Below are 25,229 nucleotides of genomic sequence, written 5' to 3'. Positions count from 1 at the left end.
AAATACAAAATGTTTTGGCGTGAATGTGTAGCTACAAGTCCACAGCACTATCAACTACATGGCCAGTATAAAAGCATCACAAGTAAAAATTAATGTAAAAACTGTTGATTTTAAAGTAAATCAAGGTTACTATACTGTAATGTTTTTTTTTTATTAGTGTTTGCGATGGGATTTTTTGGGGGGGACACGACCCCTGCATCCCCCACCGGGATTTGCACCCCTGCCCCCTTTGTCCAACTACAACATTTTGTTCAGAATACTGTGAAAAAACAACAATAGAGCACAACGATGGAATAAAAATTCATGGAGCAAACAGAATTTAAACACAAATTTGACATAAATTGTTCATTGAGAGTTTACAAAAACAGTGTGCAGTGCATTACCAATTCCCTTTTGTGGGAATTCTGAGGAAAAATTTCTGAATTCTGAAATTAAAGCCAGAAAAATGTCAGAATATTGACTTTATAGTCAGACTTCTCACTTTAAAGTCAGAATTCTGAGAAAAAAGTCAGCATTTTTAGTTTAAAGTCAGAATTCTTGAGGAAAATAGTTATTATACTATGATTTTCATGGTCTGACCCAACTTAATAACTCAGTTCAACACAAAACAATTATTTTTACAAACATTTTTTTTATTCATTTGTTATTTTATCTTTTTTTTCTTAATAAAAGTTTTTTCATGCATTAGAGGGAGAAAAGGAGAGATGGAATGTTTTAAATCATCATGGGGTTTGTATTGTTCTAATGTTTGGTTTTCCTCTTAAACCACTGGAGGATTCTTTTCCGTAGTGGTTTCTTTTTAGCGTGGCTGGACCGCTCTTCTTCTAATTCCACATCTTTGGCTTTCAGTTGGTTCAGTGTTACGACCAGGGTGTTCTTCAGCATGGTCACCTTTTCTTTCATCTGCTCCTCCAGACTGCAGTAGGCCTGCTCCTTCGATTTTACCACTTCTAACATGTTGGCATTAACCTCCAACAGTTGCTCGTGTTGATCACTTTGACTTTTTAATTTCTCTTGCGCCTGCCTGAGATTGGCCCTCAGAACGTCCTTTTCAATGTTCTGCTCAAGCACGAGGAGATCCTTCACTTTCAGCTCTTCGTCTTTGATGATGACGTTCTTCTGAGCTTCTGATATCTGTGTGGAGATTAGAATCAGACAAGACACATTTATTAGTATAGTGCATTTCATACACAAGGCAACTCAATGTGTTTTACATGATTAAAAAGTGCAACAGAAAATATTTAACGCTTTAAAAATCAACAAGAACATTAAAATCAGCAGTAAAAACATTTTATATTATTGTGCTTTAGAACAATAATTGTATATTAATATCATTACTTTATTATCAGAAGTTTGTATTAATTTTTAATTTTTGTACTGATAGAATTTAGTTTAATTTCTAAATAAATGTGACAACAAAATTCAATTTGTAAAAGCGCCGTTAAAAAAAACAAGTAAATAAAAGTTGAATAAATGAGATAATGACTCACTGTTGTTTCCTGGTGCTGAAGCTCTCTGGTTTGCTCCTCTACTTGTTCTTTGGTCAGATCCAGTGAGTTTGTGAGATTGAAGATCAGCTGATTCTGACGCTGAAGGATGGAGGTGGTTTCCCGCTGCCACTTCAGCATCTTCCTCTGGTTAGACTCACCTCGGCGTAACTCTTGTTTCCATTGGTCCAGGCTAAGCTTGAGCTTTGAAATTTCCTCCTCCTGGATTTCAACCATGGAATCTGATTCTGTTTCCTTCTTTATCATCATCGTTCGTTCCTCTTCCCATTTTTTTTTCTGCTCATGGATCTCCTTTCTGGAAACGTCCAGAGCCAGTTTGAGGTGGTCCAGGTCCCTGTCTCGTAATTCCATCTGGTACCTTGTAAAGGATGCCTTGCGTGTCATCTCTTCACATGTGATACACCCTGGTGGTGCTTGGTCAGGTACCAGTGTGCAGCCTGGTTCACAGGGACTCACTGGTACGGTAACTGGTGGATGGTTGACTTGATCATCATCACCCTTGTCTCCAGGAGATGATGGTTGGTCTCCCTTCATCTTCTGCGTCTTTACCTTCTTCCTATGACCTTGCTCTGGTTGGTGGAATGACACCTCGCTGGTTTTGTCAAATAAGGGCTCAGAATCCCCAAAGTCACCAAAAGTAATGTTCATCGCTGGTTTTTGATCCATTGTCAACGTTTCAGGACAAAAAAGCAAGATAAAATTCAACAAAACAGTGGAGTTTTTAAGGCTTTAAGCTGTTTGTTCTAAGATAGAAGTATCCAGGTACTTTGAAGTGATTTGGCTTTCATCTCCTCTGTTGGCTTCTTTTCTGTTGTCATGGTTACAATCAACAAAACATTCTAAATGTTGATTTCCAGCTGCCTTGGTAACAAACAATAACATAATGAAATTAAACACATATAAACAGAGCTAACCCCCCCACCCCCCAAAAAATAAATAAATAAAATAAAATAAAATAAAATATCAAGGTGAATTAAAAGCCAAAGAGTAAAAGTCTTCAGTGCGGGGGACTGTTAGACGTTGGAGGGTAGCTTAGTCTACAGCAGTGTTTCTCAAATGGTGGTACGTGTACCCCTAGGGATACACAATGGCACTACAGGGGGGACTTGAGGGAGAGAGTAGAAAAAAAACAAATAAAGTGTCAGTCTTTGTCCCCCCAGGCATGAGATGACTGGAAATAATAAAAACTACAGAAATAAATCTATTCAGGAGCCACTAAATCTGTTTTTCAACCATTGTCGGGTCACCTGAAGTTTCTGTAAAATGTAAATAATTTTTTGTAATTATTATTCTTGTTTTTATTAAAACAACACACAATCTTAAACAACTGTATTTCTATACTTTCACTTTGTGAACAACTCAGACTGTGACATCTTGGCCCGACGGTGCTCCGCAGCTGGTAAATAAACCAATAAAATAAATTAAATACATCTACATAATGATTCATGTTTTCTCTGTAATTTTTACTTCCTCCTGCGAGCCAAAGTGGATGCTCGAAAGGGCCGGATTTGACCCCCGGGCCATGAGTTTGACATGTGGTCTAAATTCTAGATACATTTAGGGATCACTCAGAGTGAATTCATCCTCTCTGTGACTCAGCTTCACCACAACATGTTCACTTTTTTTTTGAAACACAAAGCTTGGTGACGTCTCTCTAACGTCACTGTGTATCTTGATCTCGACCCGGAGACAAAAGGCGGGAACTAAACCCGAGGCATGCATGCCTGTTTTTTTTTTTTTTTTTTTTTTTTTTTTTTTTTTTTTGCCATGACAACAGTTTCCATGGAGATTTCCACTCTATAGTCTTTCCACCCGCGGCTAAACAAAAGGCCCTGCCCACCCCAGGTCGCTAACAGGGGCTCACCTGGCAACCCCGTTACCTAGCAATGGAAAGGTGATATAGAAATACATACAGTATATAATTATAAGTATACAAGGCAGTTTGCTCTGTCTGTTCTGAAGCTCGGGGCGTGTTCGTGTGTGTGTGTGTGTGTGTGTGTCAGGTGCAGGAGCAGGTAGAGCAGGTTTTAATTCCCAGAATGCCGTCAGTAGGCCCTCCTCCTCCTCCTGATGCTGATTCACTGTCACACGCTGGAGGCTCAGTGTTACACCTGTGTTTCACCTGTCCTGCTCCAAGAAAAGGTAAGACTTAGCACACACACAGACACACACACACACACACACACACACCATCAAACTCACCTTACATAACTGTATAATATAGGCCTACATCATTTTATATATCAACAATATTCTTCCTATCCAGCAAAACCTGTTTTTTTAAAATCTGGAATTAGTTATTCCAAATTAAATCATTCGGAATTAAAGTGGAAACAGTAATTCCGAATTTAGGTTTACACGGAAAACCGGTTCATTCGGCTTTATTTAATTCCGCTTTAGGTCTGGGGGTTGGGAAGGCTCTGATTGGACAGGGGGGTGAACGTGACGTATCATGTCTATCGGGAAAAACACACAACAAACCTTTTATTGTCGGCTACAACATTATAAGACATGAGAACTGTTTTCACTGTTATTTATCAACAATAACGGAAGAGAAATAAGAACTAATCACTGGTAAATAAATCCCAGTAAAACTCTGGAAAACAATAACCAGGAATAAAAATGATGTCTCTGGTAAAGATAGTAGCTCTAACAACTGGTCCAATGATAAACTTGGTGATATTACAGCCTGTGAATGCAGTAGTGGAACGCATTTACTCCGTCTCCGGGTCTTAGTATCACCCGTTCGATGAAGCTTGTTCCGTTTGTCGATGTCTGCACGTTTATGCCTCCGTATCCACTCTTTTCATATCTCCATGTCTTTTAAGGCTCTTATTAAATGATTAGTCTCGGCTATAGTCTGGGTGGCCATCATGGATTATGGATCTAAATCATTTTAATTCAAATAAAAAATAATAAATACATAAAACACAGGCTAAAGTAACATCACGGTGCATTAAAATAAGTTATGGGTGTATCACAAACATGGGCAACTATAGCAGCCAGCAAAAAGTAAACGCACAAAATGACATCAACACAAAATCACTAATTAACAGAAAAATACACAAAAGAACAACACAAACACTTAATAGAGCAACAAAATACATAAAAGGGGAAAAATGCACAACGGGACAACAAAAATACACAAAAAAAACCTACAAAATCGTACAAACAGAGAAATGCACAAAAGATCAACACAAATACAAAACTGTACTGAAAACTTTTCTTTCCCTCTGCCCCCCGTGAACTCCATGTGTGCTGTTATCTACAATATTTATAAAGTAAGTTATCGTAAATTAATATCATTGTGTATTGTGTCTATTAGGGCTGGGACGAGATGCTTTTTGTCCCGATTATTTTTATACTATATTGCGATGGTTTTTATTGCACTTTTGATGTCATTATTATTGCAGTTAATTTCAATTTCTTTATTTTCCTTTTATAAATACAAAAGTAGAATCATACACTTGTAGAAACAACATGTGAGTCATATGTTCCAAAAACAGCTTCAAAATATTGCAATGTTATGATGTTATGTTCAGACAATGTCAATAAATATCACCTATAAAAATTGATACATGCTGAATCAATATTTTCCCACATTGCTAGTTTCTACACTTGATCGTTATTATATGATAATTAATTAGCAAAAATAAATAATCATAATCATAATAATAATAATAAGTCTCCTTGTTGCTGTAATAATCCACATTTCTCTTTTTTTACGTGTTTTTACAGAAGAGGATCAGGGCCACTGAAAAAAAACAAAACAAGGCACAGTGTTTTATTATTAATATTAATGTTACGAGAAAAAAGTCAGATTTATGAAAAAAAAAAAAATTTAAATTGAAGTCAGAATTCAGATTTTTTTCCCCTCAGAATTGTAATTTTAATCTCAGAATTCTGACCTTAATCTCAAAATTCTGACTTCAAACTGATAATTGTGACTTTTTTCCTCACATTATTATTATTATTAATAATACTAATACTAATACTAATACTAATACTAATACTAATAATAATAATAATAATAATAATAATAATAATAATGATATTGGACCTAATCTTCTTCTGTAAATTTTTATGTCTTATCTACTGTAATTCTTATTTTTCTCACATGCCAACAGGGTTAAAACATGAATGTATCCGTTATAAAACCAACGCCCATCCATCCATTTTCTGACACAATGTAACAATGAGTAAATATGACGTCAATATGGACAGGGAGTGTTAACTGTGTGTGCGTACAGATGCTTTATTTACTGCTCTACACTTTGGGTTATTACACACACTGTACTCTATATGAGATGTATTAATATAACTAATGATTATAATGAGTGAGACAGTAGCAGGTGAGGCCGTGATGATGATGATGATGATGAATTAGTAATCAGTTCATTAGTGAGGAAGTTACACGTCACTAAAGCTTGTGACAAATACATGAGGGATGAACATTGACTACACACCCTGAGAGAAGATACACAACCTGTTACCAGTGCAACAACAACAGCATCATGAACAACACAGAGTGTGTGTGTGTGTGTGTGTGTGTGTGTGTGTGTGTCTGTGTTATTAAATCTATTCAACAAAGATCAGGGTTAATTCATCCATTTTTGCTGTTTTTAAAATATAAAAACAGGCCCCAACGTGACACTGAAATAGCTCACATGCATGTTCCAGTAAAACATCACATTTTACAAACTATTTTACACCAGGAAACAGGAAACCAGTGACTGAATGTTCAGAAAATGGACAAATACGTCACATTTTTCTCACAATCTGCTTCTAAAACCCATGATACGTGATCTCGAGGGTGATTCCTTGGTTGGTGACATTTCACTGAAAATGAAATGTAAATCTCTCTCTGTGACACGAGCTAAACCCTCACTTCACACACACCATCACACGTTTCCTCTTAATCTGCTTGCACTGGTCTACACTGTGGCACACGGACGTGTCAAATTTCTCGCGATGTAATCTGGCGTGATTTCAGCGTAACTCTCCCAACTTTTGTAAATCATCTGAAGCATGGAAATAAAAAATTAAAAACCATAGCCGACTCTATTAACGTAATATTTTGTATGTTTGGAATGATTTCAGAAGGTTAAACAGCCTGTAATGTCATCTAAACAAGGAAAGAGCCGAAATGACGTTGAAATGGGTCAAATTTCAGAAATTTTGAGTCCCTACACATTATTTCGTAGTCATCTTAAAGATGAAAATCCTTGATTTAATCAGAAATCAAATGGGTTAAGAGTGACCAAAATGGTGAAAAAGGTGGTGAAATGGGATTTTAAATAAAACCCCAGAAATTGGTTAAAGGTTGTGTTGAAATGGAAAAAATGTGCAGAAAAGGAATTTAAATTTGATGGAGAAGTATCAAAAATAGGAGTAATGTAGTAAAAAAATATGGCAAGAAAAAGTGATGAAAATAGGTTAAAATATGGCAAGTTTGGTGTAGTTGCAGAAAAAAGGTAAAAATGGGCTCAAATTGTTCAAAAAATATTCTTTGTTTCATGAAGGAATCTGGGGACCCTGTTCCAGTGTCTTGTGACCCCAAATGGAGTCCTGACCCCAAGGTTGAGAACCCCTGGTCTAAACAGTGTTTATATGATGTTGGTATCACTTAAATTAACGTTAGTGTCGAGGTTAAAACACTGTTGATATTTACTCCGTACAGTGTCACGTTAAATATATATTTAGTGTTAAAACAACACTAGAAAATAATAAGTCAATAACAAACATGGTGACATCATTGTCTTTGCACGGCCGAACAAAAATACATGTATTTGTTTCTCTTGTGCTGCTGGTTGAACTGGTTTCACATATTCCAGTTTAAAAAACAAAAAAAGAAGTATATTTTTAACTCATGTCTTTGACATTTGAAGCATTTTACTTTTCACACACACACACACACACACACACACACACACACACACACACACACACACACACACACACACACACACACACACACACACACACACACACACACACACACACACACACACACACACACACACACACACACACACACACACACACACACACACACACACAAAGGAATTCTGTAGAAAACGACAACAAGGAAATAAAACGCAGTGAAAAAAAGCTGAAAAAAGTTACATTTTGCTTTTAAAATATTAATAATTACTATAATTAACAAGATATGTTTAACATTGACACAAATAATAACAATGAAACTGATTATTATTTATTTAGTTTAAACATAAAAAACAGACGACACATACATGAACACACAGATTAAGGCAGGTTTTTTAACCTTGGGGTCGGTACCTCATGTGGGGTCGCCTGAAATGTCTAGTAATAATTAATAAAACAATACTGATTAAAATTATGTTTTTTTCTCATTATTGTTATTTTTATTATTATTTGATTACTCTTTACTACATACAATATTCTAAACTTTCACTTTCTCAAATATAAACTGAGTTCAAATAAAATCCAGTATAAAAATATTGAGAATAAATGTCTCTGGGCTCGTTAGTACTTAGTGATTAAAAAAATGGGTTCACAAACACAAAAAAGGTTGGGAACCACTGGATTAAGGCGTCAGAAACGAAGTAAGTAGGAATGATATCGTAATTAGGTATTTATTAATATTAATAACAATAATAATTAACCTGTGTAGGAGCCAGTCATCAAAATATTAAATAAAAAAATGATATAGATTAAATTTAAAAGAAAAAAAAAAACCTGTAAAAACATAATATTTGAGCATAAAATCACAGAGCATGAGCTCACAGCCTCTATTTATACCACAAGAACAAATTACAGGTTTTAGACAAAGATGTTCAAATGTATTTTACTGCCACAGTATGTATAACTAACTAACTAACTAACTAACTAACTAACTAACTAAATAAATAAATAAATAAATAAATAAATAAATAAATAAATAAATAAATAAATAAATAAATAAATAAATAAATAAATAAATGTGATTTGTTTTTTAACACAGAGCTATGTGAGACTTTCTCACTCAGTGTAATTCACACAATCAGAAAGTCTCTGTTATCACACTGGATTCTGTGGAGCAGAACAATAGAAGGAGAAACCAACACCTTTCCTTTTACACACGCATTAATATTATAATTATAGAGAATAAAATCAGGATTTTATGAGTTCACACTCTGCAGGTTTGAGTTGTCAATAGTTTGAAGGATTATTAAGTGTTTAATCAGTGGAGCAGAAAAAACAACAATGGATAAAAAAAATGCTGTGAAACAACGTTTGTGTTTCGTTGAGCCTCTGATTTTCCCTGATTCTGTTTTAGAGTTTACAATTTCTTTCCGTTTCCTCGTCTTTTCCTAATTTGATGTCATTAAAGGTTTGTTAGAGCCCGATTTAGAACAATGACACTAAAATAATTATTATTTCTTTTTATTTTTTTTAAATAAAACCTGATTATAATAACTGGTCAATAATGTCTGAGCCCAAAATGTGAAAATGTTTTGCCTTTTTTAATATATATATATATAAACTTATATTTATACTTTTTTACGTATTGAAAGTAAAAAAATGTTACAAAAATGTCAATGTTCTCCAAAATGCTTTAAATCTTCCACTTTTTACAAGTTTACACTTAAACCTCCTAAATGTTTTAGAACCTGTGTTCCTCCATCTTGAAATCACATGATTGATGATGTCACACGGCCCCACTGCCTGTAAACATCCCATTGTTTTCTATTGAAGTGAAACATTCAGCCTGATTTTTAGATCATTTCAGTTAAAATAACAACTTGTGCTGCTTTTGAACTTAAAGATGTCGATGTAAAAGTCTTTTGTTTACAGAAAGAGGATCAAAACAGTTGTGACCCAAAAATGATCTATGACCGCAGGAAGCAACAGTTCCAACACTGATGTTTGGTAGTAGACAATGAAGCAGAGAAGATTAGCTCTCCTAAGGGACCTTTTAGAGAATTGGAACATTCCTTATCATGGCCACCACTTAAACACCTCCAGGGTTAAGGAACAGTGGATAGGAAAGGAGAAAGGAAGGAATATTCAGACACAGCCCTTTACTTTCCCTTAAACAGTGCGCTGACACGCTCTGGCAGCTGAAGTTAGCGAGTAAATCCCGGACTGTTGAAGTCCATAATTTTTTTTTTATTATATCTGCTGTTACTGTTGTCCTTGTATGTGTTTTTTGGGTTGTTTTGTATAATGGTTTTTGGGGCCACATGTGGGCCCCGTGCCACCAGTTTCGCTCCACACTTGTGTGTTTTAAGCAGATCTGATGTTTGTATTGGTCTGTGTGTGTTTCAGAGTGAAGATGAGACTTTTAAAAACCACCGCCTGCTTTCTGCTGCTCTTCCAAACCTTTGACCTTGCTACGCCCCAAACCACGTCCCGGCCACGTCCAACCATGGACCCAAGCTGGCTCCGCCTCCAAACCTTTGACCTCGCTGCACTACAAACCACGTCCCGCCCACGCCCAACCATCGACCCAAGCTGGCTACGTCAGCAGCTGCCTGCCGTCTCAGCGTTTTCAGGAGACGGGGACTCGACCAACGACAGCAGTGAGACAACATCGGGCGCGTTGGACGAGGATGCGTCGACCAACACTAACGAGACAGACAACGATGGTGGATTTGTTCAGACAACAGTGACCAATGTGAATCTTAACGAAACAAACCAACAACAACAACCTGCAGAGACAAACAGCACCGAATCATTGAATTCAACACAAACAAACACAACAGAGTGGATTGAGACCAACTCCACCAACGCTGAGTCAGCGCTCAACGCCACAGACATCCCTGCAACGACGCCCTCGGGTCACAACGACAACGTCAACTCCACGATGGCTTCCAACGACCACATGAGCCCCAACACCACGCTCATTGTGACACCACAGCAGAACGCCACCACCAACACGTCATCAGCGCCGCCAGACGCTGTAACTACGGCGACGGAAGACGGGGGCGTGACCACCCCCGTCCTCGACGTGTCGGTGAAGATCAACGTTAATGATCAAGGATCGGGAGACGAATCAGGCAGAGAAGGTGGGATCAACACTACACGCTTTTTATTTATCCTCTCACAGCAAAGGTCAAACTTAGCTCCTCCCACAAAATACCACCAGACACAAATTGGTCAGTGTTAAAAGTAAACGCTCAAAATGACTCCAAAAAACTACAAAATGTCAAAAAAATACACAATTTACGCTAAAAACACACGACAACGACAAAAATACAGAAAAAAAATAAATTATATATATATATATATATATATATATATATATATATGACAAATACAAAAATGACTCATCATGACACAAAATGACAAAAGAACAACACAAACTGACTCTAAAAAGACACACAAGATATAGAAAAAAAGAAATAAAACACAAAATGACCAATAACTCACAACACTTCTTTGATGTTACATTACAGGCGTATTTCTCTCCCATTCCTGACGTAGAAACATTTAAAGTAGACTCACTGTCAGCTGTGGTATTTATTAATTTCTGCTTTAAAACATAAACTCTGACACACTTTCACACAGTTTTGTGTTATTCAACTAAAATAGATTCAGGCTATAAAAACCCTGCTGCTCAACGTCCAATTCAACTCATTATTTCTCAGAGAAAAACGGCTTTTATCGGTTTTTGCTTTTGGAAACTTTATAAAACATAATTAAATATTCCTGTAATCACTCACTTCACGTGATATATTTACCTTTAAGAAGGAAACAAAGTGTGTGTTGTCAATACACACGCGCACACGCACACGCACACGCACACACACACGCACACACACACACACACACACACACACACACACACACACACACGCACACACACGGAGTCACTGCATGACACGCTGTACCCATCTAATTATCCAAAGTAAACACAAAAAATTACATCAAAAATACACAAAATGACAGAAAGATACACAAAATTTATTCCAAAAACACACAAGACAAAGACAAAAACACATAAAAATATCAGACTAATATGAAAATGAGTCCTGAAACACGAGATCACAAAAAACAACACAAAAAAACACACAAGTTAAATGTACAAAATGACAGAAAAATACGCAAAACAAGAGCATGAATACATTAAAAAATACAAAGAACATTGCAAGAAAATACAGTAAAAGACAAGATAAAAACACAGAAAATACCACAAAAACACAAAACTACTACAAAACGACATCAGTAATACACAAAATTACTCAGAAAAACATACAAAATTACAGAAAATGACAACAAAAGTACACAAAAATACAAGAAAAAAACAAAAAAGGACTCTGCAAACCCACAGTATGAACAAACAAGCAAAACGACAACACAAATACACAATATGACTCCAAAAAACATATATTTTACAGGAAAAAACACACAAAAGGACTACAGAAATACACAAAATGCCTCACAACGAGCAAGACAACAACAAACATACACAGAATGAGAGAAAAACACGTAAAATCACTATAACAACTGTTGATCATGTGACCCTCTGATCAAATGAACACATTTTTGTGGTCCCGCTGTGATAAACATTGCCCACCTCTGACATACACAAGATTAAATAAATACATTATAAAATACACAAAATGACATAAAAAATACACAAAAATGACTACAATAAAATAGTGATATATTTCCCTTTAACGAGGAATCAAAGTGAAGCGCTGACATGATTTATACACTGAACCTCTTTTAACGTGTACGGTGCACTTTCCTGTTGCTGACCCACTTTCCCAGTGTGTGTTCCCATTATCCCAGTGTGTGTGTGTGTGTGTGAGAACAAACAGCCTCTCTTTAGAAAGGAAGGCTTTGGCTCAGGGTTTGGTTTCAGGTGTTTCTGATTAGGCCACGCCCACTCAAAGAGGCTCTACCAGCACAATGAGAGCCTGTATCAGCAGCCAACAGAAAACCCTGAGAGAGAGATCACATGATCACATGATCAAACTATCAATCGTATTCAATACCAACACATGACCAACATAGACAGACATACACATCATAGAATGGAGCACACAGCTGAACAACGCACCAGAAACTAAGTTTAATCACAGCAACATGTGATCGTATCTGCTCTGAGGGTCACATGACCAACATTCATTAGCACGACGACCAATCAGAGCGCAGAACACAGGAAACAACAAAGGAACTGTGTTTGTGTTGTGTTTTTGTGTATTTTTCTTTTTTGTTAGATTAAAATCTATTTTTGTTTTCCTTTAATGCATTTTTGTTGTATTTGTGTGTTTTTGTAAAATTTTTGTCATGGTTTTGTGTATTTTCATTGTGTATTTGGGGTCATTTTGTATATTTTTTTAATGTTTTCCTGTCAGAGTTTAACGGTAATGTTGTTGTTGTATTCATGTGTGTTTTTGTCAATTTTTGTTATATTTTTGGAGTCATTGTGTATATTTCGTCATTGTCTTGTGTGTTTTAGTCATATGTATTTTTGCTTTACTTTTGTGCTTTTTCGTTGTACTTCTGTGTGTTTTTGTTTGATTTTTGTCGTACTTTGTGTATTTTTGGAGTCATTTTGTATATTTGTTTTTATTTTTTAGAATCATTTTTTCTTTTCTTTTTGTGCGTTTTTGATGTATTTTTGTTTCATTTTTGTCTTGTTTTGTTGTGTATTTGGAGTCGTTTTGTATATTTTTCTCTCTATTTTGTGTTTCTGTGTATTTTTAGTCTATTATGTGTTTTTTTTTTTGTCCTTTTGTTTATCGTTTGTGTAATTCTTTGTTTTCTGGAGTTATTTTAAGTTAATTTGTGTGTTCATTTCAGGGCTGCGTGTGTCAAAAGTTAACGCACTAAATAAATTTGTTAAACTTCTGATTTTCAAAGTCCAAACTTTATCCAGTTGTGTAAAAAAAAAAATAAATGCATGTGAAGAAGCTGAAGATTGCAAATTGAGTGTAAAAAGGTCATTTTGTCTCCCTGTTGGCGCACGCACACACGCACACGCACACACACGCACACACACGCACACGCACAGTAAGGCTAATCGATCGTGGTTAAATTGCAGATAAACAGAGTCTGAATAATTCATGTTTGAATCCTGATCAAATACAAAAGTGGTATTTTCTGACTGAGGCTCCAGAAGGTGAAGAAGTTTGAGAAAAGCTTCCACTTCCTCATGTACATACTAATGATGATGATTATAATGATGATGGAGACGATGATGAATGCTTGATTATTTTAAGTGACGATCTCCTTAATGAGTCTGTGTGTCATCATTTAAATAAGAACCTCACAAAAGCCAAACACTGATTATTCTTATTTTCCATCAACATCGCGACGTCACAATATGTAAATATGACACGTGCAATAACATTTTTATATCACAAAAATTAAAACACTAAGAAAAAACTGTTTTGAAAAGGTCAAAATAGGGATTAAAACTCATAGAAATAACATAAAATGTTCAATCACATATTTAAAATAAAGTTAAAAGTGTTTATTTATTCTTGTACCATTTTTCATGTTCAATTCCCGCCGCCCACCTTCAGGGGGCATGACCCCCAGTTTGAAAACCACTAAACATCTCGAAATCAAATGAGGGAGTAAAAAAGTTCAATCGTATAAACAATTCAATTGTTTCAAAATTAAAGACTAAAATGTTGTGGAAATACAAATATAAAAAAATAAGAAAGCAATCAACAGAAATTATAAATAACTTTAATGTTTTTGTGACTAAAAACATTTTCCAATCCAACATCGCTGTTATTATGCAATTATGAATAATAAAATACTTTTTTTTTCATATAATGTTTCAGTTTAAATGTTTCATTTATATTTTATTAAATTATTTTGTTTTACATCGGCCAAATTTGATTTATTAAAAACACTTAAGGCCGCTGTTGACGACACACACTGAGGTGGTGAAACGTCGCCCCCTGTGGACACATGCAACAATGCAACACCACCGTCGCTTCTTCATAACCTACTTTTTTAGTTCAGCAAATCAGTAAAACTCTCGTTCACTTTGGTATAAAAGATTGACATTTGGCACAGATACTCTTTAAGAGCCACTATTTTAGAAAAAAAGTCGTTGGCCACTCAAAAATTCAATATGGCGGTGCAGTGGCTATTCAATGGTTATTATATAACCAGAAAATGCTCAGATCTGGCCAAACGAGGTGTCAGCGGAAAGGTCTGGTCCTCCCGAGTCCGAATATTATATCTAGCAGAGTTAGAACTGTGCCCGCTAGAGGCGAAACACTCAAGCGCCCCACTGACCAAGGACAACCCTGTTGCAGGAAAACACCTTGGCCTTCTGCTGGCGCAGTTTGGCCTCTAGCCAAAAAAAAACAACATATTTGGACTTGGGAGGACGGGACCTTTTCGGTGACACCTAGTTTGGCCCAATCCGAGGATTTTTTTGTTATATAATAACCACTGAATAGCAATGGCCGCCATATTGAATTTTTGAGTGGCCAATGCCTTTTTCCAAAATAATGACCCTTAGAGAGTATCTGTGCCAAATGTCATGGTTTTATACCAAAGTGAATGATTTTCTTGAAATGTGCAATTAATCTGCAGCACTATTTGTATTTTTATTTACACACTCATTAGACTGTTGACACTTGCATGTAAAATATATATTTTCACAATAATATGTAAGACTTACGTGCAAATGTAGGCCTCTGATTTCCTGTGAACGCGGAAACTGGAGGGAAAATACGGAATTCACTGAAATGGAAATGCCAGTTGCTATCTGACACTCAGTAATATCCTCACATGCATGTTTTAGGAAAATATGACACATTTACTCACAATTAGTTCTTGTAAACGGGGGATCAGAGAGTCAGAAATGTCAATTCTTGCACAAAATCTGGCATAATCTTTGAGCTAATGTTAGCTTTAGCATGTGTAAACAAAATGTAAAGTGGTCAATTCAGAAATAAAAGGCTGTACAAATTGAATTAGTACATTAAGTTCTATAAAATCAAAATAGAAAACCAATCAGAAAACAGCAAAAACATTATCTTCACATGAGCTAATATAAATATAATTCAGCAGCAATATAAACTTTTAGTCGTCATGAATACTTATTCAGTTTAAAGTATGAATTTATGTGAAGCTTCAGCCTTTAGTTTAAAACCTTCATCTGCAGCTGAAAATAGTTTCCTTTAAAGTGTTAATAAAGCCCTCGGTTGGTATTTCGTCTCATTTCATCCTTTTAGTCGACAAAAAGTCTCCTGCTGCTTTAAACATTCTAATCTAATGAGGAATTACCATGATTTCACTGAGTTAATGACATTAATCAGCAGCGTGTAAATTATACATCTCTGACTAATTCAGACGCACTTTGATAAAAAGCCTCTTAATCACATAAAGACGGAGCAGGAGAAACCACTGATTGCATGGAGAGTGTTTGACAAACAAACTGTGGTGTGTGTGTGTGTGTGTGTGTCATGTTGTTCTGTCATGTGTGCTTCTGTAATTTTGTATGTTTTTGCAGTCATTTGTATGCATTTGTCAATCATTTTACATTTTTTTTGTGTTTTTGGATAATTTTTTGCATGATTTTGTTGTCCTATTGTGTATTTTTGAGTGGTTTTGGATGTTTTTGGAGTCGTTTGCATGCATTTGTCTCTCATTTTGTGGTTATTTTGTGTTTTTGAAGTCATTTCTGTGTCATTTTCTTCTCCTATTGTGTATTTTTGTTTGATTTTGAAGTCTTTTCTTTGTATTTGTGTGTGTGTGTGTGTGTGTGCAGGCTCGGTGTCCGACAGCAGTAACAATCACAGGAAGGTGGCGTGGGCGGCCGTGTTGGGGACGGGCATAGTGGTGGCATTCATAGGATTGGTCGTGTACGTGATGATGAAGAGGAAACAGAGGAAGGACTTTTATCACCGCAAACTGGTGGAGGAGTTTCCCTCTGACCCAGGTAAGACTGTGTGTGTGTGTGTGTGTGTGTGTGTGTGTGTGTGTGCACGCTCACTGAGTGAACGGTGTGAAATACAAACAGATCTATTCTACATACATCTGTGACAAAGAACAGGAACAGATCTATTCTACATCAGACTGTAACAAAATGATAGGAACAGACATTTGAAATTGTTATAACTTATTAGATCAATAATTTTGAGCCAAATATTAATTACCATTGAAAGTCTTATTAGAAACATGATTGGGCCACGGCCCATGATTTGAGAACCACTGCTATTAAAACTCACTTTATTTTGGCAGCCACATGTTTTGATCATATTTTGGTGTTTATTTGGAGCCATCATCTCTGCTAAGTTATTTTTTACACGTTTTATTTTGAAAATATTGTGATAGTCAATGACTTCCTAATGGGCCTGAAACCTTTGTTTGACTTTGATGTTTTATATGTGTCCAATAACGGCTCTAAACACTGGTTTCTACATTAAAATCAAAGTGCAGCTCTTTTCAGCCACAATCTAAATCTCACATTTAAAGAAATCAATAAAAGTCCCGCAGCAGAATAATTGTTTTCTTCTCCACTTACTGTGAGGACTGTGTGTGTGGAATCCATCCCAGCTATGGTAGAGAGAGTCGTAAAGCTGATTTAAAGCTGATTTAATGCAGCGTTATTGCAGAGACAGAGTGTGGACCCTCCACATCCTGATGGGAGACGTTTTTACTCTCTGAAGGAAACAATAAAGAACGGGAATGAGATCAACTATTTAAATATAAAGAAGAGAGACAGTTATTGAAATATTATTAATATTATAAGCCATTTCACACTCTGGAACTGTTCATGTATGACCTGAGGGTGGGGGTCGTAGGTCAGAGGGATATAAGACGTAAACAAGCTCGTTCACTCTGTTGATAATTCCAACCTAACACTGTTTATAATTTTAGTCCAGAGATTGTTAGTGTTTTAATAGTGTTTATATTATTAATATTACACATATTCAGACTGGAGGAGGTGACCAGACCGATCTGAGAACTTTTAAAAACCGATGGAAGCAGCTCAGCAGCGGTAGGAGAAGCAAGGCAGTCCTCTTGCTTCCACACAGGTGACCCCTGATGGACAAAAGTACCAACTACCTGGGTCTCCAGTGGGCGGGATTTCAGACTCTACCCGTGAATGATGCACATGTCTGAGCACTTTAGTAAAACCGATGAGAGAAACCGTATTAAAGAGACAGACCTCCTCTGTTTCATACTCCTGTATTTTCTTATTTACCTTTAACTTTTGTAGTTGTTTTAACAACTGTAAAGTGTCTGAGTTTATGAAAGTGCTGATAAATAATATATTATTATTATTGATGGTAAAGCAAGATTTCTGTGTGAAAAGGACGGTGTGATTTTTCACTTTGAAAATGTGAATTTACAAGGTTCACCATTGACTAACCAGGTCCATGATTATTTTTATTAAGCTATTATTTTAATTCAAATTTGAAGGAAGTGAACAAGATGGACACTAAACAGGCCAATAAGTGAAACCGCACTGTTTAGCTGATTGATCACTGTTTAAAAAGTAGGAAAAACCGGAATTTTCAGCTCGTGTGCAGCATTAGCTTTAACGGCATTAGCTTTAGCGGCATTAGCTTTAGCAGCATTTCTGCCTTGGAGACCAATATCACGTTTCTGCAATTTTTTCTTCAAAGAACCAATGCTGCAACGGGGGAAAAATAACCTAAATCTCTGTCATCCATGGTGAGTTTATACCTCTTGACCTTTGACCTCATGTGCGAGAACTGAATGAGAGCGAGATTTCCGAGAGTGTGAAAATGCTTATAAAGAACTACTGTAACTACAGTGTTGTACCAACCTGTAGAGGGCGCCATCCTGCTTTAACATGTGAATAATGACCAACCAGAGCATATATTATATTATTATTAACACAGGAAACAACAAAGTGTGTGTTTTTTGTCAGTTTCTTTGTGGTTTTGTTGTTATTTTTGTGGATTTTCAATTCAATTCAATGTAATTTATATAGTGTAAATTACAACAACAGTCATCTTCTGTCGCCGTTATGTTTTTTAGAGTTATTTTGTGTCTTTTTGTTGTCATTTTGAGTAATTTTGTTGTAGTTTTTAAAAAATATTTATTTTTCTATCATTTTGTGTTATGTTGTTGTTTTTGGTCATTTTGTGCATTTATGTCGTCATTTTGTGTGTTTTTGTAAAGTAGGTTTTTTTTTGTCAATGTGTTGTGCTTTTGTTGTTATTTTTGTGTATTTCTGTTGTTCTGTCCATTTCTGTGATTAATTGTATGTGTTTTTGTGATTTTCTTTTGCTGTTTTTTTGGTTATTTTGACCATTTTTGATGCAGGTTTGGGTGTTTTTTAAGCTATTTTGTGCATTTTCTTATGTTTAATTTATTTTTGTTATTCTTTTGTCAGTTTGTCATTTTTGTGTATTTTTTGTACTTTTTACAAAAAAATTTCTGTCATTTTGTGTTTTTTATTTTGACAGACAGCTCTTGTCGTCATGTGCATCATTAAACTTAATTAACCCTGATATCAGAGTTAGTGATGAATAGCAATGCTACAGACGCTACAGACACATCAGTCAATGATGTGTTACATACACTGTGAGTCCTTTAGAAGTCAAACAACAGTGTTGTAGTTTGGTCTCAGTAGGCCGACGTCTTCTCGCTGGGGTTACATTTGCGTTGGTCACATGACCAACAGTGGGTCTGTGCTTTTATTTTCCTAAACTCTAATCTTTATTCTAACGCTGTGCCGCAGTGAGACATGTTTATCAGCGATCGTTGGTGGTTGTTAGTCTGTTAATAAGGCGATCAGCGTGTTGAGACGCAGTGCGGAGAGAGTCGCTACTGCATGTTTCTATGTTTCCAATTCCAAACTAAAGGTTAAGTGTGAGGAGCGTTCGTAGAGCAGAGAAACAAAGAGCTGAACGTCCTCATAGGTCACACAGACAAATCACTGAGTGTCACAGAACACATGGTCACCATAGTTATTATAGAAAGGTTAACTCCATTAAAGACGTGTGTGTGTGTGTGTGTGTGTGTGTGTGTGTGTGTGTGTGTGTGTGTGTGTGTGTGTGAGAGAGAAACAGAGAGAGAGAGAGAACATGTTCAGGATATAACCACAATTTATACCCACCAGGGGCTCCCAACTGCCGGTCTGTGGACCATTAAGTTTTATATGTTCATGTCATTTTATTTTGAAAAATCGTTCATTGTTCACATTTCCTTCCCTTGCCTGCATTTGATTAGACTCAGTTTGCATTATGAATAATGGTTGGATTACTAACATACAACCTTTATTCATAATGCAAAAAAGAGTCACCAATAGGGATGGGAATCGATAACGGTTCTTGTTTAGAACCGGTTCCAAGAGTTTCAATTCCTTGGTATCGGTTGCCGATTACGTAAACGATTCCCTTTATTGATTCCAGTGTGCACACATGACGTCCGTCTGCACGGTGTGTAGCTTATGCAAGTTACGCAACATGCGTTTCAATTTCATTCACCAGTGAAGTCTGCACTTCGCGCCCAAGAAGCACAAATGCCCAAAAGTTGGAGTAATGTAATTTAAAAAGTAGGAACAATTAGTTTAAACTGGCAAATAATGGCCATGATAAATCAAGAATGTGGTTAAATTGGCAAAAATAAGCATGAAATATGATGAAAAGAGGTTAAAAGTGACATTAATGGGTCAACATATGTGATATTAGGTGGAAAAGTGGTGAAAAGAGTTTATAAGTGCTGAACATGTGAAGAAAAGACAATTAAATGTGACGTAGAAGTGTCAGAAATGGGAGTAATGTAGCAAAAATGTGATGAAAATAGGTTAAAATATGGAAAGTTTGGTGTAGTTGCAGAAAAAGGGTTAAAAAAAAAAAAAGCATAAATGGGCTTTAATTGTTAAAAAAATATAGTTTCTTTCTATAGTTTCTCTGGCGTCCCCCTCCCAGTTTGTGCTAATTGACCTGTTTGTTCTTTTTTTATCTGAACCAGAATCAATAAGAAAATCAATAAAGAATCGAAAATGGAATTGTAGTCGTAAAAACCTTTTCGGTTCCCATCCCTAGCCATCAAACTGATACATAACACAGGATACAGAGAACACACACACACACACACACACATAGATTATTCTTAAAAACACCAGATTTTAAACTCAAAACTGTCCAAATGATTTATAAAACAAGTAAATTTTCACTTCCAAGAACGACGCAAAAAAAAGATTTTTAGAGCAAGAAGGGGAAAATAATTTAAGAGGAAAACTAAGTTTCAAAATACAAAATGCTAGAACAACAGTGAAAAAGATGAGTATAACAATATCAGGGGTTAAATTATGGAACTGCCTAAAGGATGAAATTAAACAAAGCACCAACATAAACCAGTTTAAAAAGCTTTTTAAGGCGTATATTATTAGTAAGTATAAGAAAGAAGAGCAATACACTATATAATATGTATAAAATATATTAATACTTAATAAGCATTATAAAAGGTTTTTATTAATTTATATATTGCCACTCTATATTTAATTGATGAAATGTGTGTCGTAGATATGAAATAGTACAAGATTAATATTAGAAAAAAGGAATTAAATATACAGACCGTCTTGAGTTTCGCGCTAACCACAACGTAACATGTACAATAATGCAAAAATTATTAGTAACATAAAAGAAGAATTGCGCAACAGAAGAAGAACCAACCTAAAGTCCCAAAAGTATGTTAACAACCACCAGATGAAACTCTGTGTTAATTTCACAGTCACAGGATAACATGATCACTAGTCGATCTGTTACACCAATAGCAAGAGATTTAGGACAGAATTGTGGGCAGAATTATGAGGTATTTTTATGTCATTTTGGGCCTGGTTTTAAATAAAAGAAAGTTAAAAAAATCGGATGAGATTGATTTTTCCGTTTCAGGCGGAATTTGTTGCTAATCTATAGTATCTATCTATAAATCTATCTATCTATCAAGCAAATAATGTGTGTGTGTGTGTGTGTGTGTGTGTGTGTGTGTGTGTGTGTGTGAGTTGCTCAAATAACTCTGTGGATCAGGATCAGACTGACCCGAGACTTTCAACATGGCTGCTGCTTGGTTCAATGGTGTGCGATGTCGGATTTTTTTGCAGTGCAATGACACCGTTAATAAATTATTTCATAAATGCTTTACAAATTCCGTGTGCATCTAAACTGACTGTTGTGTATTAATGACACTAAACGAGTCTGTTCTGGTCTGAGGAGATCTGGATCCATGAGGACAACAAACTGGAATCTGAATAGATGGGGTTCAACTCCCTACAGTGTCCTTGCTCAAAGCCAAAAATATGAAAACAATAATTATCACTTTACATATTTCACAACAAACCTAAATGTCTCTGACGTCCCACCTTCAAACACAACCTCCCACTTTTCCATAGCAACACATACTTCCTACGAGCACTAAAGTTGTTGAAAAAAAACATTTTTCATCTCCTAGATCTGTCGACTGTTCTACTTTGATGTTATAAATACATTTATTATGTAAAGTTCATTCACAGAGAGGAATATTTTAAAGGAGAACACCGACATTAATTATTAGTGTGTTATTGAACTCTCTTCACTTTAAATAGGAAACGGTCATATTTATCTTATTATTGATTTCCTAAACTTCTCGTCTTCATTCTAACGTTATTTGTCTATTTTCAGTTCACAGATTAGACAACAACGATTCGTTGGAACTGGAGTTTGGTCGATCGGCTTTTTACAACCCGACGCTTCAGGAGGACGACATTCAAATGTCCAACTTACCCAAACGCATCTGAGGAGCTCCTCCTCTTCCTCAGTGATGAAGAGCAGACATTTGAAGGATAGTCGCATTATGGAAGGAAAGACTGTAGCCACGCCTCTACTTAGCTGCCATTTATTAGAGTTTAATGCCAAATTTCACCTGAAACGTTAGATTTTAAAGGGACATGGGGAAATAAATATGTTTCAGTTATTGATCGAGAAAAAAAACTTTTTCCTTTTTCTTTTCCTATGAATTTTATTGTATTTTTTGTGGTTATTTGTGTTAATGCTTAACATTTTTGGGCTTTCAGAAAAGAAAAAAAAAATTAGGTTGCTTTAAATTTCTTTTTTAAATGTATGAATTTGAGGATTTTCAACAAATTCCAATTTTTTATCGTGATACTTTTTTTTTTTTTTGGTTTTTCTTAACAATACGTCATCATATAAGGGCCACATTAAAATAGAATAAAAAACATACTTTTATAAGATTAAAGTCTTAATATTTCAAGATGAAAGTCATGTTTGTATTTAAATGTTATTCTCATAAAAGTATAACTTTATTCTCGAAATATTTTATGTAGTTTAATCTTGAAATATTACAATATTACAACTTTAATCTCAAGGTGCCCAGATTTTTTACATTTTATCTCACTGTGGCCCTAATAATAATGAAGTCGTAAATTATTGAGAATAACGTCTTAATCATAGTCGTAAAATTTAAAGATGAAAGTCGTAATATTTTGAGAATAAATAAATAAATATGACTTATATATTACAATTTTAATCTCATAAAATTACAATTTTTTTCTCATAATATTACGATTTTAATCTAGAAATATTAGAAGTTTAATCTAATTAAATTACTACTTTTTTCTCAAAATATTATGACTTTATTCTCAAAATATTATGACTTTATTCTCAAAACATTATGAATTTAATCTCATAGTGCCCAGATTTTTTACATTTTATCTTAATGTGTCCCTAATACATATTTTATTTTTTACACTTTTTTTTTTTTAAAGGGCTGAACTTTTTTTTTAATTTCATTTTAGTCTAGGCAGTATCTATTTATGTATGAGTTTGTTTAAAAAAAATAAAATAAATAAATAAATATATATATTTCAAGATTTTATTTGATTTATTTAAATATTTTCTTTTTTTTTCTTTAATGTTAGGCTTTGATCCACCGACTTAAAAAGTAACAATTTAAAGACTTTTTGGCTCACAGCTTCAGTTTTAGGGGCTAAAGTCTTTGTTTTGGACACTTGTACTTTTACTGAGAAAAATGCTTTTTATGAAGGGAGAACTTTTATCTTTTTGGACGACAGGTTATATTTTTTTATGATTTAGTCAAAGACATCTGCATGTGAGCACATTTTGCAACGGTGAACAAAGCACGAAGCAACATGAGGGGAGAGAGAAAGGATGACATGGTGTGAGACGTGTTCCATCCCAACGGTGCCTCCGGATGTTACAGGAAAGGCTGAGACGGGGATTGAAGTGTCAGGGCCAGGAGTTTAGGATTCAGCATCAGCATCAGCAGCATCAGCATCGGCAGCAGAGGCTGATTTATTATTCATAGACTGAGAACGTTCTGTATTCACACGCTACGCTTTCACACTGTATCATAATGTCCTGCTTTAATCTGCTGACCTGCAACGGTTCACCTCACTGCTGTCAACCATTCATCTCCAACATGACCACTTACCATGGAAACAAAACGTCTTTCAGCACGGGTTCTCAGACACTGGGAGGGCGTCGCCAGATGCCTTCAAGAAATGATTTTTGCCTATTTTTTTCCCCTTTTTCTACAACTACACCAAACTCCTGATATTTTAACCTATTTTCATCACTTTTTCTTGCCATATTTTTGCTCCTTTTAATGCATGTTTGCTTCATTACTCCCATTTCTGACACTTCTCCATCCCTTTCTGCACATTTGTTCCTCTTTCAAAACATTTTCAGCACTTTTCCCACCTAATGTCACATGTTGAACTATTATTGTCACTTTTAACCCTTTTTCACCATATATTTTGCTTATTTTTTGCCAATTTAACCACATTCACCATTTTTTATACCCATTATATGCTGTTTAAACTAATTGTTCCAATATTGACACACTAATTTGCAACTTTTAACCAAATTTCTGTGATTTTTAAAATCCACAGACTTATACAGCATAGATCTGCTCCTGCCCTTTGTTACAGGCACACGTAGATCTGTTCCCATCAAAGCTTTTTTTCTCCAAACAGATTCTGAGCTTTTGTTTTGTTGTTTTTGTGAGATTTGTTTTCCTATTTTAATGTTTTGGCTTGAGAATGTTTCCATGTTTTAGGCTCACGATGGAACTCTTAATGCTTTAGTTACAAAAGTCTCCAGTTAGAGCAGAACAGACACAGGATTGGCTCTTAAAGCTGCTCCACAGAGCAGTGATGCGTGGTGGGGGCGGAGCCTGTTTCAGGTAGAATAGAAACATTAATATCTTGACTGCGTCATTTGAATTTGATTTCTTTCCTGATTTGGTTTGAGTTTTCTTTATTTTACTGCATTATTTTATGAAAACTTGGTGAAATGCTTCCAAAGACGATCTTTACTCTGCCTTTTTTCTGCCGTTAAGACTTTATATTAGTGAACAAACAAATGTAGAAGGGTCTCTTCTGTAAGAAGTGTTTAAATGCTGTAGAAACGATGAACATTAGCAGATGTCTGTGTTGAGTTGTAAAGTGAAGAATCCAATGAAATCGTTTAAATTATTAATAATTTAGTTTTGTAATTGCACATTAAAGATGTAATCCTTTGTCTGTGCTTGGACAGGAAGTGCTGGATTATGTAATAAATGCTTGTAAAAGAAACGTTTGAAAGGCTTTTATCCTTGGTCGCTCCGTTTAATTGAACTCCTTATCGTGTGATTATTTGGTCAAATGTTGGGATGTAGCTTTGATTAAAAAATGCCTCTTTCTTATTATACCTGCCGCTGAATTAATTTAAATTAAATTAAACGATTACTATCTAAATTGAGGTTATGCCACGAATAAAGAATTGGACAAATGTGAGT

At 35.4% G+C, this 25,229-nt stretch overlaps 1 protein-coding gene across 1 annotated transcript; it reads left to right on the top strand.

Moving 5' to 3' along the window:
• Positions 1–3,585: 3,585 nt before the first annotated feature.
• On the top strand, positions 3,586–22,569 carry LOC114459236 (mucin-15). The gene is made up of 5 exons (XM_028441563.1): positions 3,586–3,650; positions 9,798–9,844; positions 9,920–10,537; positions 16,222–16,392; positions 22,094–22,569. Exons 2-5 carry the CDS (start codon positions 9,805–9,807, stop codon positions 22,207–22,209), a joined length of 945 nt encoding a protein of 314 aa, XP_028297364.1. The 5' UTR covers positions 3,586–3,650; positions 9,798–9,804; the 3' UTR covers positions 22,210–22,569.
• Positions 22,570–25,229: the final 2,660 nt, after the last annotated feature.

Source organism: Gouania willdenowi, chromosome 3 (assembly GCF_900634775.1).
Source record: "Gouania willdenowi chromosome 3, fGouWil2.1, whole genome shotgun sequence".
NCBI lineage: Eukaryota > Metazoa > Chordata > Actinopteri > Blenniiformes > Gobiesocidae > Gouania > Gouania willdenowi.
The sequence above is the reverse complement of the archived record's forward strand: the minus strand, read 5'-3'. Positions and strand labels throughout refer to the sequence as shown.

Coding starts and splice junctions, on each gene's coding strand:
- LOC114459236 (XM_028441563.1), top strand. CDS start 9,805: ATGAGACTTTTAAAAACCACCGCCTGCTTTCTGCTGCTCT. Junction 10,538..16,221: donor AGACGAATCAGGCAGAGAAG/GTGGGATCAACA, acceptor GTGTGTGTGCAG/GCTCGGTGTCCGACAGCAGT. Junction 16,393..22,093: donor GGAGTTTCCCTCTGACCCAG/GTAAGACTGTGT, acceptor GTCTATTTTCAG/TTCACAGATTAGACAACAAC.